The following is a 20,180-nucleotide window of genomic DNA, read 5'->3' on the forward strand; positions in this document are numbered from 1 at the left end:
TTTTTTGGGTGTTTTGACACATGCACAACCCACATGAGAACCGCTAAGTGGTCACAAGACAAAGGGGTCCCCTCACCTTCGGCTCCACAAGGCAAGAGTCCGCTTTGTCACTAATGGTTTAGAGAAGGATGCTTTCCAACCAATTCCACTCGTAGAACTATTCTCTTTTAGAAAACTCTGTAAAATACTACTTAAAAAGCATAGCTTTCAGCTCCGAAGGCAGTGGGTGTGGGTGGCTATGTATGTGGTGTTGCGCATGCTGCATTCTCTCGCGGGCGGAGCACGCGATGGCTGGTCCCTGGAGGGTTGACACACTGCCCCTGCTCGCCACTGCGTACGTGGCCTACCTTCTGGCAGGGGCAGCTGTGTTCCAGGTGCTGGAGTTGCCTGCAGAGCAGAACATCCGGCAACGGCTGACGGACTCCTGGGCAGCCTTTATTCAGAACCACTCGTGCGTGGATGATGGGACACTAGACCTCTTCTTGCAGGTACTTTGGCTGTAAGCACTTCGTTACACACGGGTAGCTCCACACAAGATTTTAGTGTTGCATCACTGCTCATTGCATCATTCAATGTGGCACCAATTCCACGACTAAAATGCGTAATTGCTACCTCTAGGATTGAGGGCATTTCTGAGAACTAAAGATATTTTTTTGGAATAAATGCCAGTGGTCGATGCTACGAAATAGCAGACATTGCTCTCGGTAAATGTTGTGACTGAACAATATTAAGAGTTTGGTCTTGTACATTAATCCCAGCCCTGATTAGTATGCCCAAGTGGTTTAGGATGCACATTGCATCAGCTCGGTGATTCAGTGAGCAGACTCGCGCACCACGCGATGGATGATATCGCTGCTCAGGAGGTGCTGGATGCGAGGTCCCATGGCGTGCGGGTCGCAGCCGGGCAAGCGAGCAGCCCCTCCAACTGGGACTTCAGCAGCGCACTGCTCTTTACCGTCACTGTGGTCACCACCATCGGTACGGCCATCACCGTGGCGAGAATGGCGAGGTGGGCGAACGGATTTTGCCGGACGAAACAGCAGAGTTCCCATTAATTGACCCACGTGACATGCCAAAACTGTTTACCGATTCGGCTCAACGCAGACTATGGATTAACCTGGCACCTCGGGTAGTTTCACCATCAGTGTAACCCACTTCCACAAGGACACCCGTGGCTAAATCTGAGACCTTGACTAATGGATGATGCACATCAATTGACAAGTTATACTGTTACCGAAGCAACAACGTGTATATAAAGTCAAGACGTTCCCAATTTGGGGATTAATAAAACAAATCCAGATATCGGGCCGAAGAAATAAAATCTCAGACCTGAATCATTTTCGGATTAATTACATGATTAATAGAGTGCATAAAAAAAACAAAGTGTTATTGTTGGTCAATTTTAATCTGAAAACATAAATATAAAATCTAAATATTGGGGGCCTAAAACGACTGTACAATACCCGGAACCCCCCCCCATAAATCCAAAACTCAACATAGCTCGGGCACAAATGACAGCTGGGCTTGCACGTTCCATAATTGGTTCCCAACGGGACCGCGCTAACAATCCCGAGGCTGCCCACCCACCACTCTTTCCGGGGTGCGGGAGTGAGAGGCGCTGCTGCGGGCGGTGCTGTGCCCGTGCTGCAGGCTACGGGAGCACCGCGCCGGGCTCCACGTGGGGCCGCGCGTCGTGCGCGTTCTACGCGCTGCTCGGCATCCCGCTCAACCTGCAGCTGCTGTCCCGAGGTGCCCCGACCGTCGCCGCACCGACCCGCGCCGCCCGCCGCTGGCTGCGACTGAGAGGCGTCCGCCAGGTGATGTGGGTGGACCATCGACGACGTGGGTCGCGCTTAACCACCACCTACCGATTTTCTCAAGAATCGTCCTCTATTTTGGGAAATGAAATGGTCTTCCTGGTGCATTGCGAGTGTCATTTTTGTTGTTGGAAAAGCTTTTGTGATACAGCATTGGCAGTGGTGCGCGACAAATTACAAAAAAACGCACGTGTCAATAGCGCGACCCTAAAATATATAGGCGATGTTTTGACCAATGGACCTTCATCGAAGGGCCGTTTGACATGTTGAATAATGACCGCTGGCCAAAATGTCACCTGTTATATATTTCGTTCCAGGAGTGTTATTGACAAGTTGTCTAGTTTTTGTCAGTTCCGTAATAAAATACAATGAATAACTCGAGACATTGCATAATATGTAGTACTCCCCTTTCTGTAAAACTAAAGAATTTATTTTATTTTACCAGGTAAGGCCCACTGAGCTATACAGCTCTTTTTCAGAAGCGACCTGGCCACAAATAATAGCACAACGAAGTGGCTTATCACGTGGAAATTTATAGCTGCCAAAAATACTCTAAACGCATGTTTACAAAATATGGAAGTAAAAACCGGAGGACTCGGAAAAAAATTCCACGGGAAGCACATGCAAACTACAAATATACAGGCGTCAGGATCAAACCCACGACCTCCTGCATACAAGGCGAGGGAGTTAACATCTTCTCATCATGGCGCAGTATCGAGATATGCTTCCATTGATATGACCCAGAGGTGTTTTTACACGCTTTTATTTAACTCTGTCTGTTGTATCCTCAAATCTTGTAACTCAATTTTAACCCACTTCCCAATGTGATATCGACTGCAAACTTGGTATACGCATGTCATACTGATGACAATACTATATTCTATCATTAAGAATAGATTTTTTTACGCAATCTTTATATATTTTTCGGCTTGGGTCTAATTGTCCACACTCAACTGACGTTGGCTGTAAATCACCAGTCCCTTACGTTATGGCAAGCTTCAGGGCCACTTCCTTGAGTCCTGCCATTACTCGTACGGTACATTTCATTAAAGCGTGTTTTAAAATTTTTTAAAATATTATTTATTGTACCTTAGAGGTGGCACCCCGAGCTATATGCACACCACGTCACGCACTTGTGTGGAGATTTCACCACCACCTGGCAACTGGAGCAGCTTCTGTTGTGGCTGGGAGAATACTTGAACGCCCCCAGTAATTTAACCTCAACAGAGGATATTGCAGCTGCTACCAGATGTGTACAGGGTAGAGACACTGCTCATTAACCCCGAGCCTAAGGCTGCTCGCCTTACGCCTCGCTCCGCCGTATTCATCAACTGCAACCTCACCGTGCTGCACTATTTGTGCTCGTGTAACTGAAGCAAAATGCCTTTTTGCAGCTGCAGGGCTACATCAACAGAGCAATACAACCAATCCATTGTTGTATCATACCATGCTCCCAACATCTGACCAGTCTAAAGTATGTTCAAATAGCCAACACGTCATGGCACGTGGAGGCACTTATCCAGAAATATTTTGACAAAAAGCTGTACGCGAGGTATTTCCCCCCCCCCGCATAAGCTACTCGTTGAACTATAATTTGTGGCCAGGTTGCTTCTGAAAAAGCGAATAGTTCAACAGGCTTTACCTGGTAAGTAGAAAAAAATTATATTTTGTAAGTGATTTGTTTACCTTTCCTATACTTTCACTCCTTTCGTGTTTTATTCGTTGTAACTTTGATCCGCCTCTACTGGACATGTGGGGGGGGGGGGGGGGGAAGGAGCCTTTTCACTCAGATTCCTCCAGAATAAATAAAGATTCCGATTCTGGTAGCGGCGTGCAGAGCTGTTGGTGCGGGGTGGCTGCGTGCTGGGTGCAACGCTGCTCTGCTTGCTTCTGCCCGTGGCCGTGCTGCCTGTCACGGAGGGATGGAGCCATGCCAAGAGCCTCTACTACGCCTTCATCACGCTCAGCACCATCGGCTTTGGAGACCTGGTCGTGGGTACGGTCTCATCACAAACCGTGGCACTTTGCTCGTCTAATAACATTGGCCATGTACGGTCCATGAAGTTTGGGGGGGGTACAGGTGTGGACAAAACGGGTAAAGAGCACAGTTCTACCGTACGGTACTCTTTAAATTGGCTCGTTATCCTGGCTCCAATTGCAGTGAAAATTGTGTAAATCTGAGCGAAGGACATGCATTGGCAACCTTGGTATCACTTGAGTTATTAGTTTACAGAAACATTGGAGGGTGATGTCAATGCTTAATCAAGGCATTGCTGTTAACATTTAGTAAAACTCAAAGAGTGGGGAATCTTTTCATTACCAAGGGATGAATTGGGACTTGATTTCAGAGACCTTTGGGGGGGGGGAGTACAGAGGTAGTTTAAATACCGACACTTTGTTCACTTCTTGCAGGGTTGGATGTTTTTGGGCCCATGTGGCCATGGACCGTATGATATGAAGTAATCAGCTATAATTGGTCGACGGTCAGATTCCCCACCAATGGCATAAATTTAAGACTACTTTACTCTCCGTGCAACCTGTGTGTGGTATGCACACGCAGTCGAAGTGCATATCGAGTGTGAATGTTGGGCCTGGCTCACCGCCTGGCAGCCCTCACTTGTGGTTCCTTGCGCCCAAGTCATTCTGTCGAGCATGAGCAAACACTGTGCGCGTTACGAGTTTTTCTCTTCGCCGACAAGGAGGGGCCAAATTCATTCCAATTACAGTTATTTGCATGGCCTAGGTTCGGAGCCCGGCCGAGAATACGTGGCAGGCTACCGCACGCTGGTGGCCGCATGGATCGTTGCCAGCCTCGCCTGCCTTGCTGCCACCTACCACGCATTATCTACGACGGCCCTACAGCCCGAGGACGAGCACTCGCTCATCTCACCTCAAGACGATGACAAACGGAAAAGTACAGCACGCCTGCTCGGCTGCACAGCAGCCGGGGAATGAGCCTTGTTGTCTGTTCTGTTAACCTCCTGACTTCGTGGTGTGTGTCACGCATTGCCAGCTGTAATCTGGCTTAAGCAGAATTCACGTAATCTTAGACTCAAGGATTAAGTCATTCACACAAGACTGCTGCGAATATATCGTAAATGTATACTCAAAGCTTATTAGCGGTCTGCAGAAGTTATAAGTGGGCCCCGGTTCCCTTGAATACATCATAAACCAGACACGAACACTGCCGACACTGATGTGTGCCACCAGCAATGGAGGCTCCATCTTCTGCAGGTGGTGATGTACCTTTCTGCACATTACAGAATCGCCATACACAGTGACAATGAAACCAAACTGCATCTATATATTTTAAACTATGCACATGTGAAACATAACATAGCGGCCGGTAATGTGTGGTGGACATTTTTTTATCTTGTAGGTTGGAGCAGATGAATAATAAAAATGAGAAAATATTTTCCTGCATTAAGTGAGATGAGAGGCCGTTAACACGATCACCGGTTCAGTTTGCTGCCCTGTTTTTCTTGCTCACAGTTGGCATGGCTTTTTTGACGGACAGTTTGTGTTTCTTGGTTAACACGGTGGTGCTCTTGGTGTTTGTCTTCTTGGAAGCCTTGCATTCCACAATCTCTTCCATGGTGGCCCACAGATCATCTTCATTTGTAGCATCTTCTTTGGGCAAGGCCGTCTGCTCTTCCTCGGCCTCCTGCTGTATGGGGGGGAGGGCAATGGTGAGGCATGAAAGGAAAAGATCAGTGCCCTTCAAATAATATTCTGCGCACAGCAGGCCATATCCAAAATCTCTAACTTGAAATTTACACTGACCTTTACATATTTCATGAAATCCTTTGACATTATTGTAACCTACATTTATCAACATGAACAGTCATTCCATACGATCCTGTAACAGCAACACAAGGTGAAGCATCCCCTCACCTCCAAATAATCTTTGCTTGTGAAAAGAAGACAGTTCAGTCTTGACTTGAGGTACACCTGAAAAATATAAACGTATGTTAATTGTCAGGAAGACTGGGCGGACACTTATAATCCACTTGGTACAACATTGCTTGCCGCACAAGGGCGCCCACATGTACAGCAATGCGCAAGAGCTTGCCTTTTGGTACATCTTCCGTGTGTCCAGGTTGTGAATCCGCAGGTATCGGTCCAATCCGCAAGAGGCGACGAGCGGGAGGGAGGGGTGGCACTGAATGCAGGTCACACTGCCCGCCTGACCCTTCAGGGCACCTGACACGGATCCTGCACATGCACGCAGGCACACCCACACGCCTTTAGTGGGGGGACGTCCATGTTGTGATTATGACTCATCAGTTCGTGAAGTGGTGTTGAAAATCTATTCACAGTTTTAAAGTCTATAGATGTAAATATATACTAGCTAAAGAAGCCAATACGGAAAAAAATATGTCAAGGTGTTTATACATTTAAAAAAAACGGCTTACAGTTAAACTGAACTCATGTTTGCAAGTTTTCTTGCAGCATGGTTGTACATCCATTGGGTTTTGTTTTGAATTACCTTTACTCTTGCGAAGGTCAATGATGGCCATGCTGCCATGTGTGTTCCCGATCACTACTTGGCTGCAAAGACGACCAAAACAAGGTTCACACAACAAGCGACGAGTGCGTCATGTAGAAACATGTTTTCTTTGTATGCGTAGAGGCAAAAAGCTATTGTACAAAATACAATAAATAACAAAAATATTAAGAGATGACTTGAATTGAATTCACTGGAAGGACTGGTGGCAAAGCACCATTTTCAAATGTTTAACAGGCTTTTGATCGCACACAATTGACAGTGTAAATAAAAAAAAAATCCTTTAAACCAACAACTCTTGATAAGCATATTCTTTCCACAGAAACGTAAGCCTAAGCAGCACAGCCAGTGATTCATGTTGCCAGTGCCATTGTCATGCAATCTGACGGCACTTTTTTTCAATTTCGACACGTTAAAATAAAATTAGCTTCATGCGGTTAGTGGTTTCATTGATGTACATACTTTTGACTGGACATGATCGAGACTGCAGTCAGTGGGTACTCATCGAAGGTTGTCTCAAAGACGGGTCTCCTTTGCGGACAACTGGGATCGTAGATGCGCACCTGTCCCTCCCAGGCACATGCACACATGCACAGGATGGCAGAAAAATGCGATACGAGTTTTGGTATAGGGCATCAATAAACGTTTACATTACAATACCGAACTCTTATCTACGACTACTATTAGCCATAGAAGCTGTAGGGTCCGGAAATACCCCTTTTATCCACAGCCATATTCTACCTATTATACACGATTATACGTTGTGTGTTGCCGCAGAGAAGTGGAGTAAATTAATGGTGAACAGGATCGATGTTATTAATCCCCCACATCACTGCAGAGAAGCGGAGTTGTGTATTATTCTTGAATAGCTCATCGTAAAGACTACAGCAGCTTAACAATGACAATAAGATGGAAATGTGCAGTATGAGGGATGAGAGGCAGGCCCACCTGATGGTGCGCAGTGCAGGTCACCAGTTTTTCTGTGCCAGGCATGAATTGCAGGTCCCGGATCCATACAGCCACCCGCAGGTCCAACCAATCATTCCTTACCTGCAGTCATAACACACGCAGAGAGTACCAGCAATTACAAAGAATATTGACAAGTCCGACTTAAACGTTATGCTGAATTACTTTGTCATTGCTCAATTTGCTCGCCATATGACCAGTGTATATTACAGACATTGACCAACTAAATAAAAAAAAATTGTACAAAACAGGAAAGAGGCACATATTTGAAATTGCACTGAGCAACAAAAGGAAAGTTTAACAAATAACTTGTTTACTTAAGGAGGCAACATATTGTGTCGTAAGTAGCCTTGGGCTGGACATATCGGAATAAAAGAGGATTGCTGGTGATCAAGATTAGTGAGTGGCAGACAAAGGAAGGAACACGCCTGAAAGTACATCTACCGAGAGGGAGTGATTAATTCAGCTCGTGTGCAGGTGCTAGTTAACGGTTACACAGCAGGAATGAGAGATAGTGGTGGCCGGAGTCGAATCTTTTTATATTTTGCACTCCTATCGTTGTTTGTATTATTTGTCGTGGTAAATTGCTGACCCGCCCCAACAGGACATCTGTGAAAGGGAGATTCATAGCTCATCGGATTCCTCCAGTCAAAATATATGGCCGCGGTTTGGGAAAATCTTCATCCAGCAGCGGTAACTGGGACAAACATGTAAATTCGACATGGATACCAATGTGTTATTGCGAGCGCTGTAAAACGTGTAGACATGCACAGGAGGCAGCGCGTTCGTACGTTCTTGGCCCGGAAGATGGGCTCCTCGGGCCGCTGGAGGTCCCAGATCTTCAGGTCGTTCTCCCTGCCTCCCGTGGCCACCACGTGCCGCTTGTCTGCCCTCGCACGCATGCGCCACACTTCCGCACCAACGTTCACTTCTACCTGCTCGCAACCGCACGCACAACTTAATTATGAGAGCTCACTTAAGCACACATATGCTTTAGATAGGCTAATGTATATGTAACCATACATTAATGCCAGCTCAATAATAAACGGGTTTTGATTTAAAGCTTTCGTGACTGCAGTAATTCATATTCTTAGTTTTTTCGGTAAAGTCACGTTGAAGAGAAACAACAAAATAACAAAATATATATAAAACAATAAAAAATTCTCACGACGTTTCGACCATAACTCAAACGGTCATCATCAGGTGTGTCGGTTTGCATAAATTTATTTTGAAAACGGCATATTTATTTATATATATAAAAATAACGTTTGCGTCACGCGCAACGATGGCAGTTTGCCAGGACTAGTCCATCTATTTTTTGAAAAGAGGAGGGGGGAGACGAAATTTGTTTTTATGTATGCTGTCTGAAAGGCACTGTAAGCGTGAACAATCAATCAAGAACTGAAATGATTTATCAAATCTTTCCAATGATTGCTAAGATAGAATCCATCTTCTCGGTTGAAATTGTCTCTGTGTTTGTATATGTGGATAGCCTCATGAACGAATCTCTCATGGAAGCCAGATGGCTTACAAAGAACCTCCGTCTTGGAAAAGTCAATGGCATGTGAGCCTACTGAATTAGAACAATGATCTGCTACGGCCGAGGTGTTGGTCCTACCGTGTTTAAGGTCTGCTTTATGTTCACGAATGCGGTCCGAGATATGGCGTTTGGTTTCTCCAATGTAACTACTACCACAGAGGCAACTTAGTTTGTAGACACCAGGGTATTGTATGTCCGGAATCACATCTTTTACAGACGGAACCAGATCACGGATTTTATGTAATGTGTTGAAACGGACCTGGATCTTGTGTTTATTCAAGATTTTGGAGATCTTTTTTGTGATCCCAGCAATGTAGGGTAAAGTGATGGTTTTGAAAGGCTCCTCAAGAGGGTTCTTCTTCATGGTTTGAGTGATAGCTTTGCGGATTGTATAGTCGGAGTAACCATTAGCCCTAAGAGCTTGGTGTACGTGCTTGAGTTCACTGCTTATGTGTTCCTGGTCGGATATGCATTGGGCTCTATGATACAGAGTCTTGATGAGAGAATTCTTCTGTGATGGATGGTGGTGGGAATCCGGTTTCAGATAAGCATCCGTATGGGTAGCTTTCCTGTAGACAGAGTGGCTCATTGAACCATCAGGTCTCTTTTTAATTAGGACATCCAAAAAAGGTATCTTGCCATCTATTTCGACTTCCATGGTAAATCTGATGGCTGGGTGTATGGAATTGATGTGGTCGAAGAATTTGTCTAGAGCAGGCCGGCCATGTGGCCAGATGACAAAAGTGTCATCCACGTACCTCTTCCATAAGGTTGGGCGCAGAGTGGCAGTCTGGATGGCGTCAGTCTCAAATTTCTCCATGAAAATGTTAGCTATAACTGGAGAAAGGGGGGAGCCCATTGGGGTGCCCTCAGTTTGTTTGTAGAAAGTTCCATTCCAAGTGAAGTATGTATTGGTTAAACAGTGTCTCACCAGGGGGGGTACCTCAGTGTTTAGTCCTTGATGAACCAAGTCTTCAATGATTGCAATGGTGTCAGGTACAGGAACCTTGGTGAATAAGGAAACTACATCAAAACTGACAAGCAGGTCGTCTGGGGACAGGGAAATACCCTTGATTGTTGATACCAGGTGAGTAGAATTTTGTACCGCAGAGGTGGTCTTTCCAGTGAAAGGACGCAGGATTTCAGACAAAAAACGAGCTAGTTTGTAGGTGGGGGAGCTGATAGTAGAGACTATGGGACGAAGAGGTGTATCAACTTTATGTATTTTTGGTAAGCCGTATAATCTTGGTGGCCTGGCAGCAGAAGGTTTCAACGAAAACTGTTTAGATTGATCAATTAATGCGGTTGAATCAGAAATTATTTTGTTGGTTTGTGTGACGAGGCTGTTGGTGGGATCTCTTTTTATTTTTGTATAACTACCATCGTCGAGTAATTCTTTAATTTTGTTGTTGTATTCTATTTTATCCATGATAACAGTAGCATTGCCTTTGTCAGCTGAGAGAACTACAATATCATTCCTCTTTTTTAATTTATATAATTCAAAACGCTCATCTTTGCTGAGGTTGCTAGCTGGCATCTTAGCGTTTTTGAGGGTTGCAGCGATTTCAGATCTTGCTACGTCTGCAGCGATGTGACCCAGGCCCCTGAGAGCAACGTCTACTTGGGCAATTATATCATTAACTGGTATGTGTTTAGGTGTGACTGCAAAGTTTAGACCTTTAGCTAAAACGGATTTCAGACCATCGGAAATAGAACTGTTACTGCGATTAATTACGACTTTATTAACGTCTAACTTTTTGGTGTGTGGGTCCGGTCTTTTGTTTAAGAGGAGGTTAAATTTGGAAATCAGGTTTTCCTTACATTTGGTCGACATAGTAGCAGCTGAAGAGGCAGTCATATTGTCTACATGTTCCCAATCCGATGTGGACATTATTGCCGTCAATGATAAGTGTGATTTGTAGAGTGTCTTGTCTAACTGATCTAGTTCTGTGCGTATAAGTCTGATTTTTTCTGAGATAAGAGCTAAGCTAGTTTTGAAAAGAATTCGTTTCGCATTAGAAGAAGTTACAGTAGCAGAGGTGAGTGTAAATGCGATTGGTATTACCCCAGAGTCGCGGCATCTCTTCAGGAAGGTGAGAGACTCGATCAGCTGAGCTTTCTTATCCCGGAGTTTGTTGAAAGATCTTAAAGTTATGTGAAAACCCTCCCCGTAGAGGCGATTAAATTTTGATTTAAAGCTTTCGTGACTGCAGTAATTCATATTCTTAGTTTTTTCGGTAAAGTCACGTTGAAGAGAAACAACAAAATAACAAAATATATATAAAACAATAAAAAATTCTCACGACGTTTCGACCATAACTCAAACGGTCATCATCAGGTGTGTCGGTTTGCATAAATTTATTTTGAAAACGGCATATTTATTTATATATATAAAAATAACGTTTGCGTCACGCGCAACGATGGCAGTTTGCCAGGACTAGTCCATCTATTTTTTGAAAAGAGGAGGGGGGAGACGAAATTTGTTTTTATGTATGCTGTCTGAAAGGCACTGTAAGCGTGAACAATCAATCAAGAACTGAAATGATTTATCAAATCTTTCCAATGATTGCTAAGATAGAATCCATCTTCTCGGTTGAAATTGTCTCTGTGTTTGTATATGTGGATAGCCTCATGAACGAATCTCTCATGGAAGCCAGATGGCTTACAAAGAACCTCCGTCTTGGAAAAGTCAATGGCATGTGAGCCTACTGAATTAGAACAATGATCTGCTACGGCCGAGGTGTTGGTCCTACCGTGTTTAAGGTCTGCTTTATGTTCACGAATGCGGTCCGAGATATGGCGTTTGGTTTCTCCAATGTAACTACTACCACAGAGGCAACTTAGTTTGTAGACACCAGGGTATTGTATGTCCGGAATCACATCTTTTACAGACGGAACCAGATCACGGATTTTATGTAATGTGTTGAAACGGACCTGGATCTTGTGTTTATTCAAGATTTTGGAGATCTTTTTTGTGATCCCAGCAATGTAGGGTAAAGTGATGGTTTTGAAAGGCTCCTCAAGAGGGTTCTTCTTCATGGTTTGAGTGATAGCTTTGCGGATTGTATAGTCGGAGTAACCATTAGCCCTAAGAGCTTGGTGTACGTGCTTGAGTTCACTGCTTATGTGTTCCTGGTCGGATATGCATTGGGCTCTATGATACAGAGTCTTGATGAGAGAATTCTTCTGTGATGGATGGTGGTGGGAATCCGGTTTCAGATAAGCATCCGTATGGGTAGCTTTCCTGTAGACAGAGTGGCTCATTGAACCATCAGGTCTCTTTTTAATTAGGACATCCAAAAAAGGTATCTTGCCATCTATTTCGACTTCCATGGTAAATCTGATGGCTGGGTGTATGGAATTGATGTGGTCGAAGAATTTGTCTAGAGCAGGCCGGCCATGTGGCCAGATGACAAAAGTGTCATCCACGTACCTCTTCCATAAGGTTGGGCGCAGAGTGGCAGTCTGGATGGCGTCAGTCTCAAATTTCTCCATGAAAATGTTAGCTATAACTGGAGAAAGGGGGGAGCCCATTGGGGTGCCCTCAGTTTGTTTGTAGAAAGTTCCATTCCAAGTGAAGTATGTATTGGTTAAACAGTGTCTCACCAGGGGGGGTACCTCAGTGTTTAGTCCTTGATGAACCAAGTCTTCAATGATTGCAATGGTGTCAGGTACAGGAACCTTGGTGAATAAGGAAACTACATCAAAACTGACAAGCAGGTCGTCTGGGGACAGGGAAATACCCTTGATTGTTGATACCAGGTGAGTAGAATTTTGTACCGCAGAGGTGGTCTTTCCAGTGAAAGGACGCAGGATTTCAGACAAAAAACGAGCTAGTTTGTAGGTGGGGGAGCTGATAGTAGAGACTATGGGACGAAGAGGTGTATCAACTTTATGTATTTTTGGTAAGCCGTATAATCTTGGTGGCCTGGCAGCAGAAGGTTTCAACGAAAACTGTTTAGATTGATCAATTAATGCGGTTGAATCAGAAATTATTTTGTTGGTTTGTGTGACGAGGCTGTTGGTGGGATCTCTTTTTATTTTTGTATAACTACCATCGTCGAGTAATTCTTTAATTTTGTTGTTGTATTCTATTTTATCCATGATAACAGTAGCATTGCCTTTGTCAGCTGAGAGAACTACAATATCATTCCTCTTTTTTAATTTATATAATTCAAAACGCTCATCTTTGCTGAGGTTGCTAGCTGGCATCTTAGCGTTTTTGAGGGTTGCAGCGATTTCAGATCTTGCTACGTCTGCAGCGATGTGACCCAGGCCCCTGAGAGCAACGTCTACTTGGGCAATTATATCATTAACTGGTATGTGTTTAGGTGTGACTGCAAAGTTTAGACCTTTAGCTAAAACGGATTTCAGACCATCGGAAATAGAACTGTTACTGCGATTAATTACGACTTTATTAACGTCTAACTTTTTGGTGTGTGGGTCCGGTCTTTTGTTTAAGAGGAGGTTAAATTTGGAAATCAGGTTTTCCTTACATTTGGTCGACATAGTAGCAGCTGAAGAGGCAGTCATATTGTCTACATGTTCCCAATCCGATGTGGACATTATTGCCGTCAATGATAAGTGTGATTTGTAGAGTGTCTTGTCTAACTGATCTAGTTCTGTGCGTATAAGTCTGATTTTTTCTGAGATAAGAGCTAAGCTAGTTTTGAAAAGAATTCGTTTCGCATTAGAAGAAGTTACAGTAGCAGAGGTGAGTGTAAATGCGATTGGTATTACCCCAGAGTCGCGGCATCTCTTCAGGAAGGTGAGAGACTCGATCAGCTGAGCTTTCTTATCCCGGAGTTTGTTGAAAGATCTTAAAGTTATGTGAAAACCCTCCCCGTAGAGGCGATTAAATTTTGATTTAAAGCTTTCGTGACTGCAGTAATTCATATTCTTAGTTTTTTCGGTAAAGTCACGTTGAAGAGAAACAACAAAATAACAAAATATATATAAAACAATAAAAAATTCTCACGACGTTTCGACCATAACTCAAACGGTCATCATCAGGTGTGTCGGTTTGCATAAATTTATTTTGAAAACGGCATATTTATTTATATATATAAAAATAACGTTTGCGTCACGCGCAACGATGGCAGTTTGCCAGGACTAGTCCATCTATTTTTTGAAAAGAGGAGGGGGGAGACGAAATTTGTTTTTATGTATGCTGTCTGAAAGGCACTGTAAGCGTGAACAATCAATCAAGAACTGAAATGATTTATCAAATCTTTCCAATGATTGCTAAGATAGAATCCATCTTCTCGGTTGAAATTGTCTCTGTGTTTGTATATGTGGATAGCCTCATGAACGAATCTCTCATGGAAGCCAGATGGCTTACAAAGAACCTCCGTCTTGGAAAAGTCAATGGCATGTGAGCCTACTGAATTAGAACAATGATCTGCTACGGCCGAGGTGTTGGTCCTACCGTGTTTAAGGTCTGCTTTATGTTCACGAATGCGGTCCGAGATATGGCGTTTGGTTTCTCCAATGTAACTACTACCACAGAGGCAACTTAGTTTGTAGACACCAGGGTATTGTATGTCCGGAATCACATCTTTTACAGACGGAACCAGATCACGGATTTTATGTAATGTGTTGAAACGGACCTGGATCTTGTGTTTATTCAAGATTTTGGAGATCTTTTTTGTGATCCCAGCAATGTAGGGTAAAGTGATGGTTTTGAAAGGCTCCTCAAGAGGGTTCTTCTTCATGGTTTGAGTGATAGCTTTGCGGATTGTATAGTCGGAGTAACCATTAGCCCTAAGAGCTTGGTGTACGTGCTTGAGTTCACTGCTTATGTGTTCCTGGTCGGATATGCATTGGGCTCTATGATACAGAGTCTTGATGAGAGAATTCTTCTGTGATGGATGGTGGTGGGAATCCGGTTTCAGATAAGCATCCGTATGGGTAGCTTTCCTGTAGACAGAGTGGCTCATTGAACCATCAGGTCTCTTTTTAATTAGGACATCCAAAAAAGGTATCTTGCCATCTATTTCGACTTCCATGGTAAATCTGATGGCTGGGTGTATGGAATTGATGTGGTCGAAGAATTTGTCTAGAGCAGGCCGGCCATGTGGCCAGATGACAAAAGTGTCATCCACGTACCTCTTCCATAAGGTTGGGCGCAGAGTGGCAGTCTGGATGGCGTCAGTCTCAAATTTCTCCATGAAAATGTTAGCTATAACTGGAGAAAGGGGGGAGCCCATTGGGGTGCCCTCAGTTTGTTTGTAGAAAGTTCCATTCCAAGTGAAGTATGTATTGGTTAAACAGTGTCTCACCAGGGGGGGTACCTCAGTGTTTAGTCCTTGATGAACCAAGTCTTCAATGATTGCAATGGTGTCAGGTACAGGAACCTTGGTGAATAAGGAAACTACATCAAAACTGACAAGCAGGTCGTCTGGGGACAGGGAAATACCCTTGATTGTTGATACCAGGTGAGTAGAATTTTGTACCGCAGAGGTGGTCTTTCCAGTGAAAGGACGCAGGATTTCAGACAAAAAACGAGCTAGTTTGTAGGTGGGGGAGCTGATAGTAGAGACTATGGGACGAAGAGGTGTATCAACTTTATGTATTTTTGGTAAGCCGTATAATCTTGGTGGCCTGGCAGCAGAAGGTTTCAACGAAAACTGTTTAGATTGATCAATTAATGCGGTTGAATCAGAAATTATTTTGTTGGTTTGTGTGACGAGGCTGTTGGTGGGATCTCTTTTTATTTTTGTATAACTACCATCGTCGAGTAATTCTTTAATTTTGTTGTTGTATTCTATTTTATCCATGATAACAGTAGCATTGCCTTTGTCAGCTGAGAGAACTACAATATCATTCCTCTTTTTTAATTTATATAATTCAAAACGCTCATCTTTGCTGAGGTTGCTAGCTGGCATCTTAGCGTTTTTGAGGGTTGCAGCGATTTCAGATCTTGTTGTTTCTCTTCAACGTGACTTTACCGAAAAAACTAAGAATATAAATAAACGGGTTGTTTTATAAAGACGCCTTCAAACTTACATTCTCAGATTCGTCTTCTTTCCACACCTTTAGCAGTCCTGACCGCCTGCAGGTGACCAGGGCACTGAAAGCACAAGCAACCAGCATTTCATCAGCCATTACAAAGAAAGCACTTATTTCAAAGTGTCGGCACTGTAGTGGGTATATTCAAATTCAGAATATAAAAATGTAGGAACACCACAAGATGTTGCTAAAATTGCTTTGTGGTACTTGCACTGCTCCTTAGCAAATTGCACACTGTTGTTGTCTGCTGTAGGTTTGACAACTACCTGCAACTGGAGAGTTGTTTTAAAACAAGAGTAGCATCTTCCGCAGGCAAACAATACCCTTAAAACTACATGTGGAACAATTAGCCTATTAAGTTGGCAAAAAATGGGAACCGCCTAATTATTGTGTTGCCTTTCTCGGGGCCCCTTAAGAATAACGGCCACCCCCACAGACCACGCCCTGCGCGACTCAGCTGTTACGTCAATGACTTCGCAAAGCCCCATCCCATCGTCTCCCGTCCAGCGGCACACAGGTAAAATGAGTAATCGAACTGATGTCCATCAGTAACATATTACTTACAGAATTGACGAGAGCACAGCTCTATTGAAAACCATACTCGTTGCGAGAGCATAAGTTGGGATATATTACTTATGCAATGTAGAACTTTTCTCGCACTGTACATAGCGAACTGTGTTAATCGGAGGTGCGGGCGCACCTGTCCCACAACGCAATGCCACTGAAGGGCCCATCTCCACCAGAGCAGTCTCGCTCGCTCACAAACGTGGCGCTCTCAGAGTCGAACGTCTTCACCGTGCCGTTCCTGCAGCCAAGCACCACCTGAGACAGAAAGGGCACAAATCAGACCTCCCTTACGGAACGCACTGCTCACAATACACAAATGACAAGCACAATAACACTAATTGTAAACATTGTAATGTACAATGTCCTGTTACTGCTGTTGAGTGTTGTATAATAAATATATAAATAGCCTATCAATATTACCTGCTTTGTTGAATGGCAGGTGATGAAAATCAATATATAATTTAAAAAATCCACATTTTTCCCAATCCACTGCTGGATAGAGACCTGCCCATGCCGTGCGGGTCGTGGAGGCTGTTTGACTATACTTAATGATGAAGATTATTGTGATGATTTTGCAGTGAAAATTGTGATGAAAGTTACGATGGTGGTGGTGATAAATTGTTGAGACTGATAGCATAGTGGTAAGCGCACTGAGCTTTAAACTCAGCGACCCAAGGGGGCTTCTTGATCGAGACCAATAACAGTAAATATCCAAACCAGTCCTGGACCTCCCCGGGATCGACTTAGCCACAAATGAGTACCTGGTGTAGTGAGTAAACATCATAACTGGTGAGAAAAAGGCGGCCGGCTGTGGTGTTGGCGACATACCCCCTCGTGTGCCATGCCAGCCTTAATAGGTGCTCACTAACAGAACTTTCTCCAACAGTCTGTTTAGGCGACTACGTGGGGGGGCTCTTTGGTTATGGTGGTGGTGATGATGGCTGTGGGCCCCTATTCAAGCCACCGGGCCACAAGTCCTGGCTGGCGGGAAGCGAGGGGACCTTTAATGTGGGCGCCGCAGCAAAAAGCGACCCGGGAATCCCCACTGCCGGGGCTCCGAGTTGTCAGGCGCCACTGCTGGTGATTAACGAAAACGTGTTGGGAGCTCAAATTAGGTGGTGAAAAACGTGGACGTGTATGCTCAGATCGAATGCTTTTTTTTGTTCGATCATAATTGCGTATAAATTGTACACAACTGATAAAAATCTATACACCCTTCGAAAAGCGTATCTTACGATTGGAGTAAACGCAGCCATCCAATTATGCGCGGTGCAGGGCGAACTCTAATTATTTCCCGCGTTAACAATAGATAACGTCAGGGTGTGCGTGTACACGTGTGGTATTTGAAAGTACTCTTGGGCCCTCGGTCGAACAAATGTTCTCCCATCCCTGGTTTGGAGAGACCCTTGATACACACCTGTCGCTCATCATCGTCCCCCCAGCACAGGCAGCAGATCTCCTGGTCGCGGCTCAGGGTGCTGATATCCGTGTGATTTGTGGCACATTTCTTCGACAAATCCACTCCTGGAGAAAATGCACAGCATCTGAAGGCGACGCAAATGGCTCGAATAGAATGATGTGACCACAACAACTTATCAAATTAAAGATACAACTTAAGTTAAATTATTTTAAAGATACGACGGAAAGCGTGTGCTCGTCGTAAACTCTGATTATGTCCACTCGTATTATAGAAAACAAAAACTAGAGAATGTGACCAGGTCCTGATTGGTGGGACATCTACATTTAAAAAATTGCTTTCGATTGTTACATTTGCACAGCAGTATTTAACGTTCCCCGTGCCTTGCTCTACATTTCTGCTCTTTCGTATGTACGTTGAACTTCTTTTGCACCGTACGTAGCCAACCGTGATAATCGGAGGTGCGGGGAAGGACAACTAAACACAAAAAGCCGTTGTAAAGAAATTAGTTTTCCTGTCCAAATGCCGCCAGTCCTGGTTAACCTTTCAGTAAACCCTGCCATTATTTGTTGGACCGTGCTCGCTTGAAATCCTTACCCTCCCATTTCTGCCCTCCATACCCTATCCTTCCCTTCCTTGCCCGCTCCTGCCCTACACTGCCTCCCAAAGACCACCACCGTAAATCCTTTAACAGACTGTTGGGGTAAGTGCTGTTAGCGAGCACCTATGAAGGCCGGCACGGCACACGAGGGGGTGGGTGTCTAGCACCACACCCGGCTGTCTTTGTCTCCCTAGTGACGAAGTTTGCACACCGCAGTGAGGTACTCATGTGAGGCCGAGTCGGCCTCGGGGAGGCACTACCCTACTACACACTGCACTACCCGTACGGGACTGGTCATGCAGAACCCAACACAGCTCCGCCCGCTCGCGGGACAATGCAGGCGGCGCGGTCCCGGGAGGCGCACGGGCCCAAACATACGGAGCTGTACGGGGAGAGGGGACAGAGAGACGGGAGACGAGATGGAAACACGAGGATCGGCAAAACCGGGATAGACGAGCGAGAGGGAAAATGGGACGGAGACGAGTGGAGATTAGCTAACGGAGATAAGATGCGTAAACGGAGAGTCGACTGAGATGTGGAAGACGAGGAGAGTGAAGGTGGCTCCGCTCCTACCTTTGAGGATGCCGGTCTCTGTCCCGAGCCACACGTGGCTACTCCTGCCCCTGGACGTCGCCATGTTACCGGAAATGGCGACACGAGCCCCCCACACGAGGGGAGGGGGCGGGGCGGGGGAGGGGGCGGGGCGGTGGAGGGGCGGGGCGAGGGTGGGGCGGGGCGAGGGTGGGGGCGGGGCGAGGGTGGGGGCGGGGCGAGGGTGGGGGCGGGGCCGGTCCCCTACCTCACCACGTGCTCTCAAAGAGTTACCAGATCATGCCCACTGAGCTGTTACAGCTCGTTTTCAGAAGCGACCTGGCCACAACTGATAGCTCAACGAAGTGGCTTACGTGCTCATTCACAGCAGCCAAATACTCTAAACGCGTGTTTGTCTAATATGTGTTGAATTTCACCGCGAGGTTCTAAAGTTTATTCTAATAAATTTCAGTTTCTCAGTCCGATTGCAATGTATGTTCACTTGTTTGGGTAAACAGACACGAGATCTAATGAGTTTCATGGTCATTGATAGTCAATTTTAGATACGCGTGCCTTTTAACTTTTAATTATTTATGTAACCACATTAGGACACTGATGAAGTAAAAATGAGAAGTGAATCACTGCAGCGTCCGGTATCTCAGTTTTTTTAATTGCCCTCATTTCCAGACTGCAGGCACATTAATATAGTTTAAATAATTCACGAATGAACATCTTCCGTATGGCTGATGTCGATGCAGATCAACAACTAAAATCTCACATTCAAGTGGTCAAGCCAGACAACCGCGTCAGGAGCAGCGGACTGTATCACTGCGATGTTTCCTTCATATTTGTGGATCGGGGCATTCCGTCGTTATATGTTGTATAGTTTGTTCTTGATGACCACAGTCGCACACTACTGGAGAGTTGAAAATGTTCCATTTGTGCATCAGTTCCCCGCAGCGACTGCCATGGTTTGTGCTGAAGCGGTTTAGGGACGCATCATGATGATACAGTATCCTAAGATAACTCTTTTACTGAAAGGAACCTCCTGGTTATTACACCAGCCCACAGGGGATTATTGTGTCCGTCCGTCCGTCGTGCATCCAAAAATGGGAGGGGTGGGGCTGGGTGGAGAGGGGAGGGTGGGGAGGGGCTGGGTGGGGAGGGGAGGGTGGGGAGGGGCTGGGTGGGGGTGGGAGGGGTGGGGCTTGGAGGGGAGGGGC

At 45.1% G+C, this 20,180-nt stretch overlaps 2 protein-coding genes across 4 annotated transcripts; one reads left to right on the plus strand and one right to left on the minus strand.

Annotated features, from left to right (window-relative positions):
- The first annotated feature begins 126 nt into the window (after window positions 1-126).
- Window positions 127-5,230, plus strand: LOC116939490 (potassium channel, subfamily K, member 16). Of its 2 annotated transcripts, none has more exons than XM_032947913.2 (5): window positions 127-488; window positions 861-1,009; window positions 1,651-1,817; window positions 3,655-3,813; window positions 4,561-5,230. In XM_032947913.2, exons 1-5 carry the CDS (start codon window positions 243-245, stop codon window positions 4,770-4,772), a joined length of 933 nt encoding a protein of 310 aa, XP_032803804.1. In that variant the 5' UTR covers window positions 127-242; the 3' UTR covers window positions 4,773-5,230. The 2 variants fall into 2 exon arrangements, with proteins under 2 accessions (XP_032803804.1, XP_032803805.1); XM_032947914.2 differs by having other exon boundaries at window positions 861-978; window positions 3,645-3,813.
- Window positions 4,900-19,128, minus strand: WDR74 (WD repeat domain 74). Of its 2 annotated transcripts, none has more exons than XM_032947912.2 (11): window positions 19,000-19,128; window positions 17,826-17,932; window positions 16,542-16,663; window positions 15,839-15,902; window positions 8,082-8,225; window positions 7,273-7,374; window positions 6,787-6,887; window positions 6,307-6,368; window positions 5,890-6,032; window positions 5,712-5,768; window positions 4,900-5,481 (listed from the first exon to the last, which is right to left on the minus strand). In XM_032947912.2, exons 1-11 carry the CDS (start codon window positions 19,061-19,063, stop codon window positions 5,278-5,280), a joined length of 1,170 nt encoding a protein of 389 aa, XP_032803803.1. In that variant the 5' UTR covers window positions 19,064-19,128; the 3' UTR covers window positions 4,900-5,277. The 2 variants fall into 2 exon arrangements, with proteins under 2 accessions (XP_032803803.1, XP_032803802.1); XM_032947911.2 differs by having other exon boundaries at window positions 4,900-5,484.
- Window positions 19,129-20,180: the final 1,052 nt, after the last annotated feature.

This window comes from Petromyzon marinus, chromosome 6, assembly GCF_048934315.1.
Source record: "Petromyzon marinus isolate PM22_M1 ecotype Great Lakes invasive population chromosome 6, UKy_Petmar_22M1.pri1.0, whole genome shotgun sequence".
In the NCBI taxonomy this organism is placed as follows: domain Eukaryota; kingdom Metazoa; phylum Chordata; class Hyperoartia; order Petromyzontiformes; family Petromyzontidae; genus Petromyzon; species Petromyzon marinus.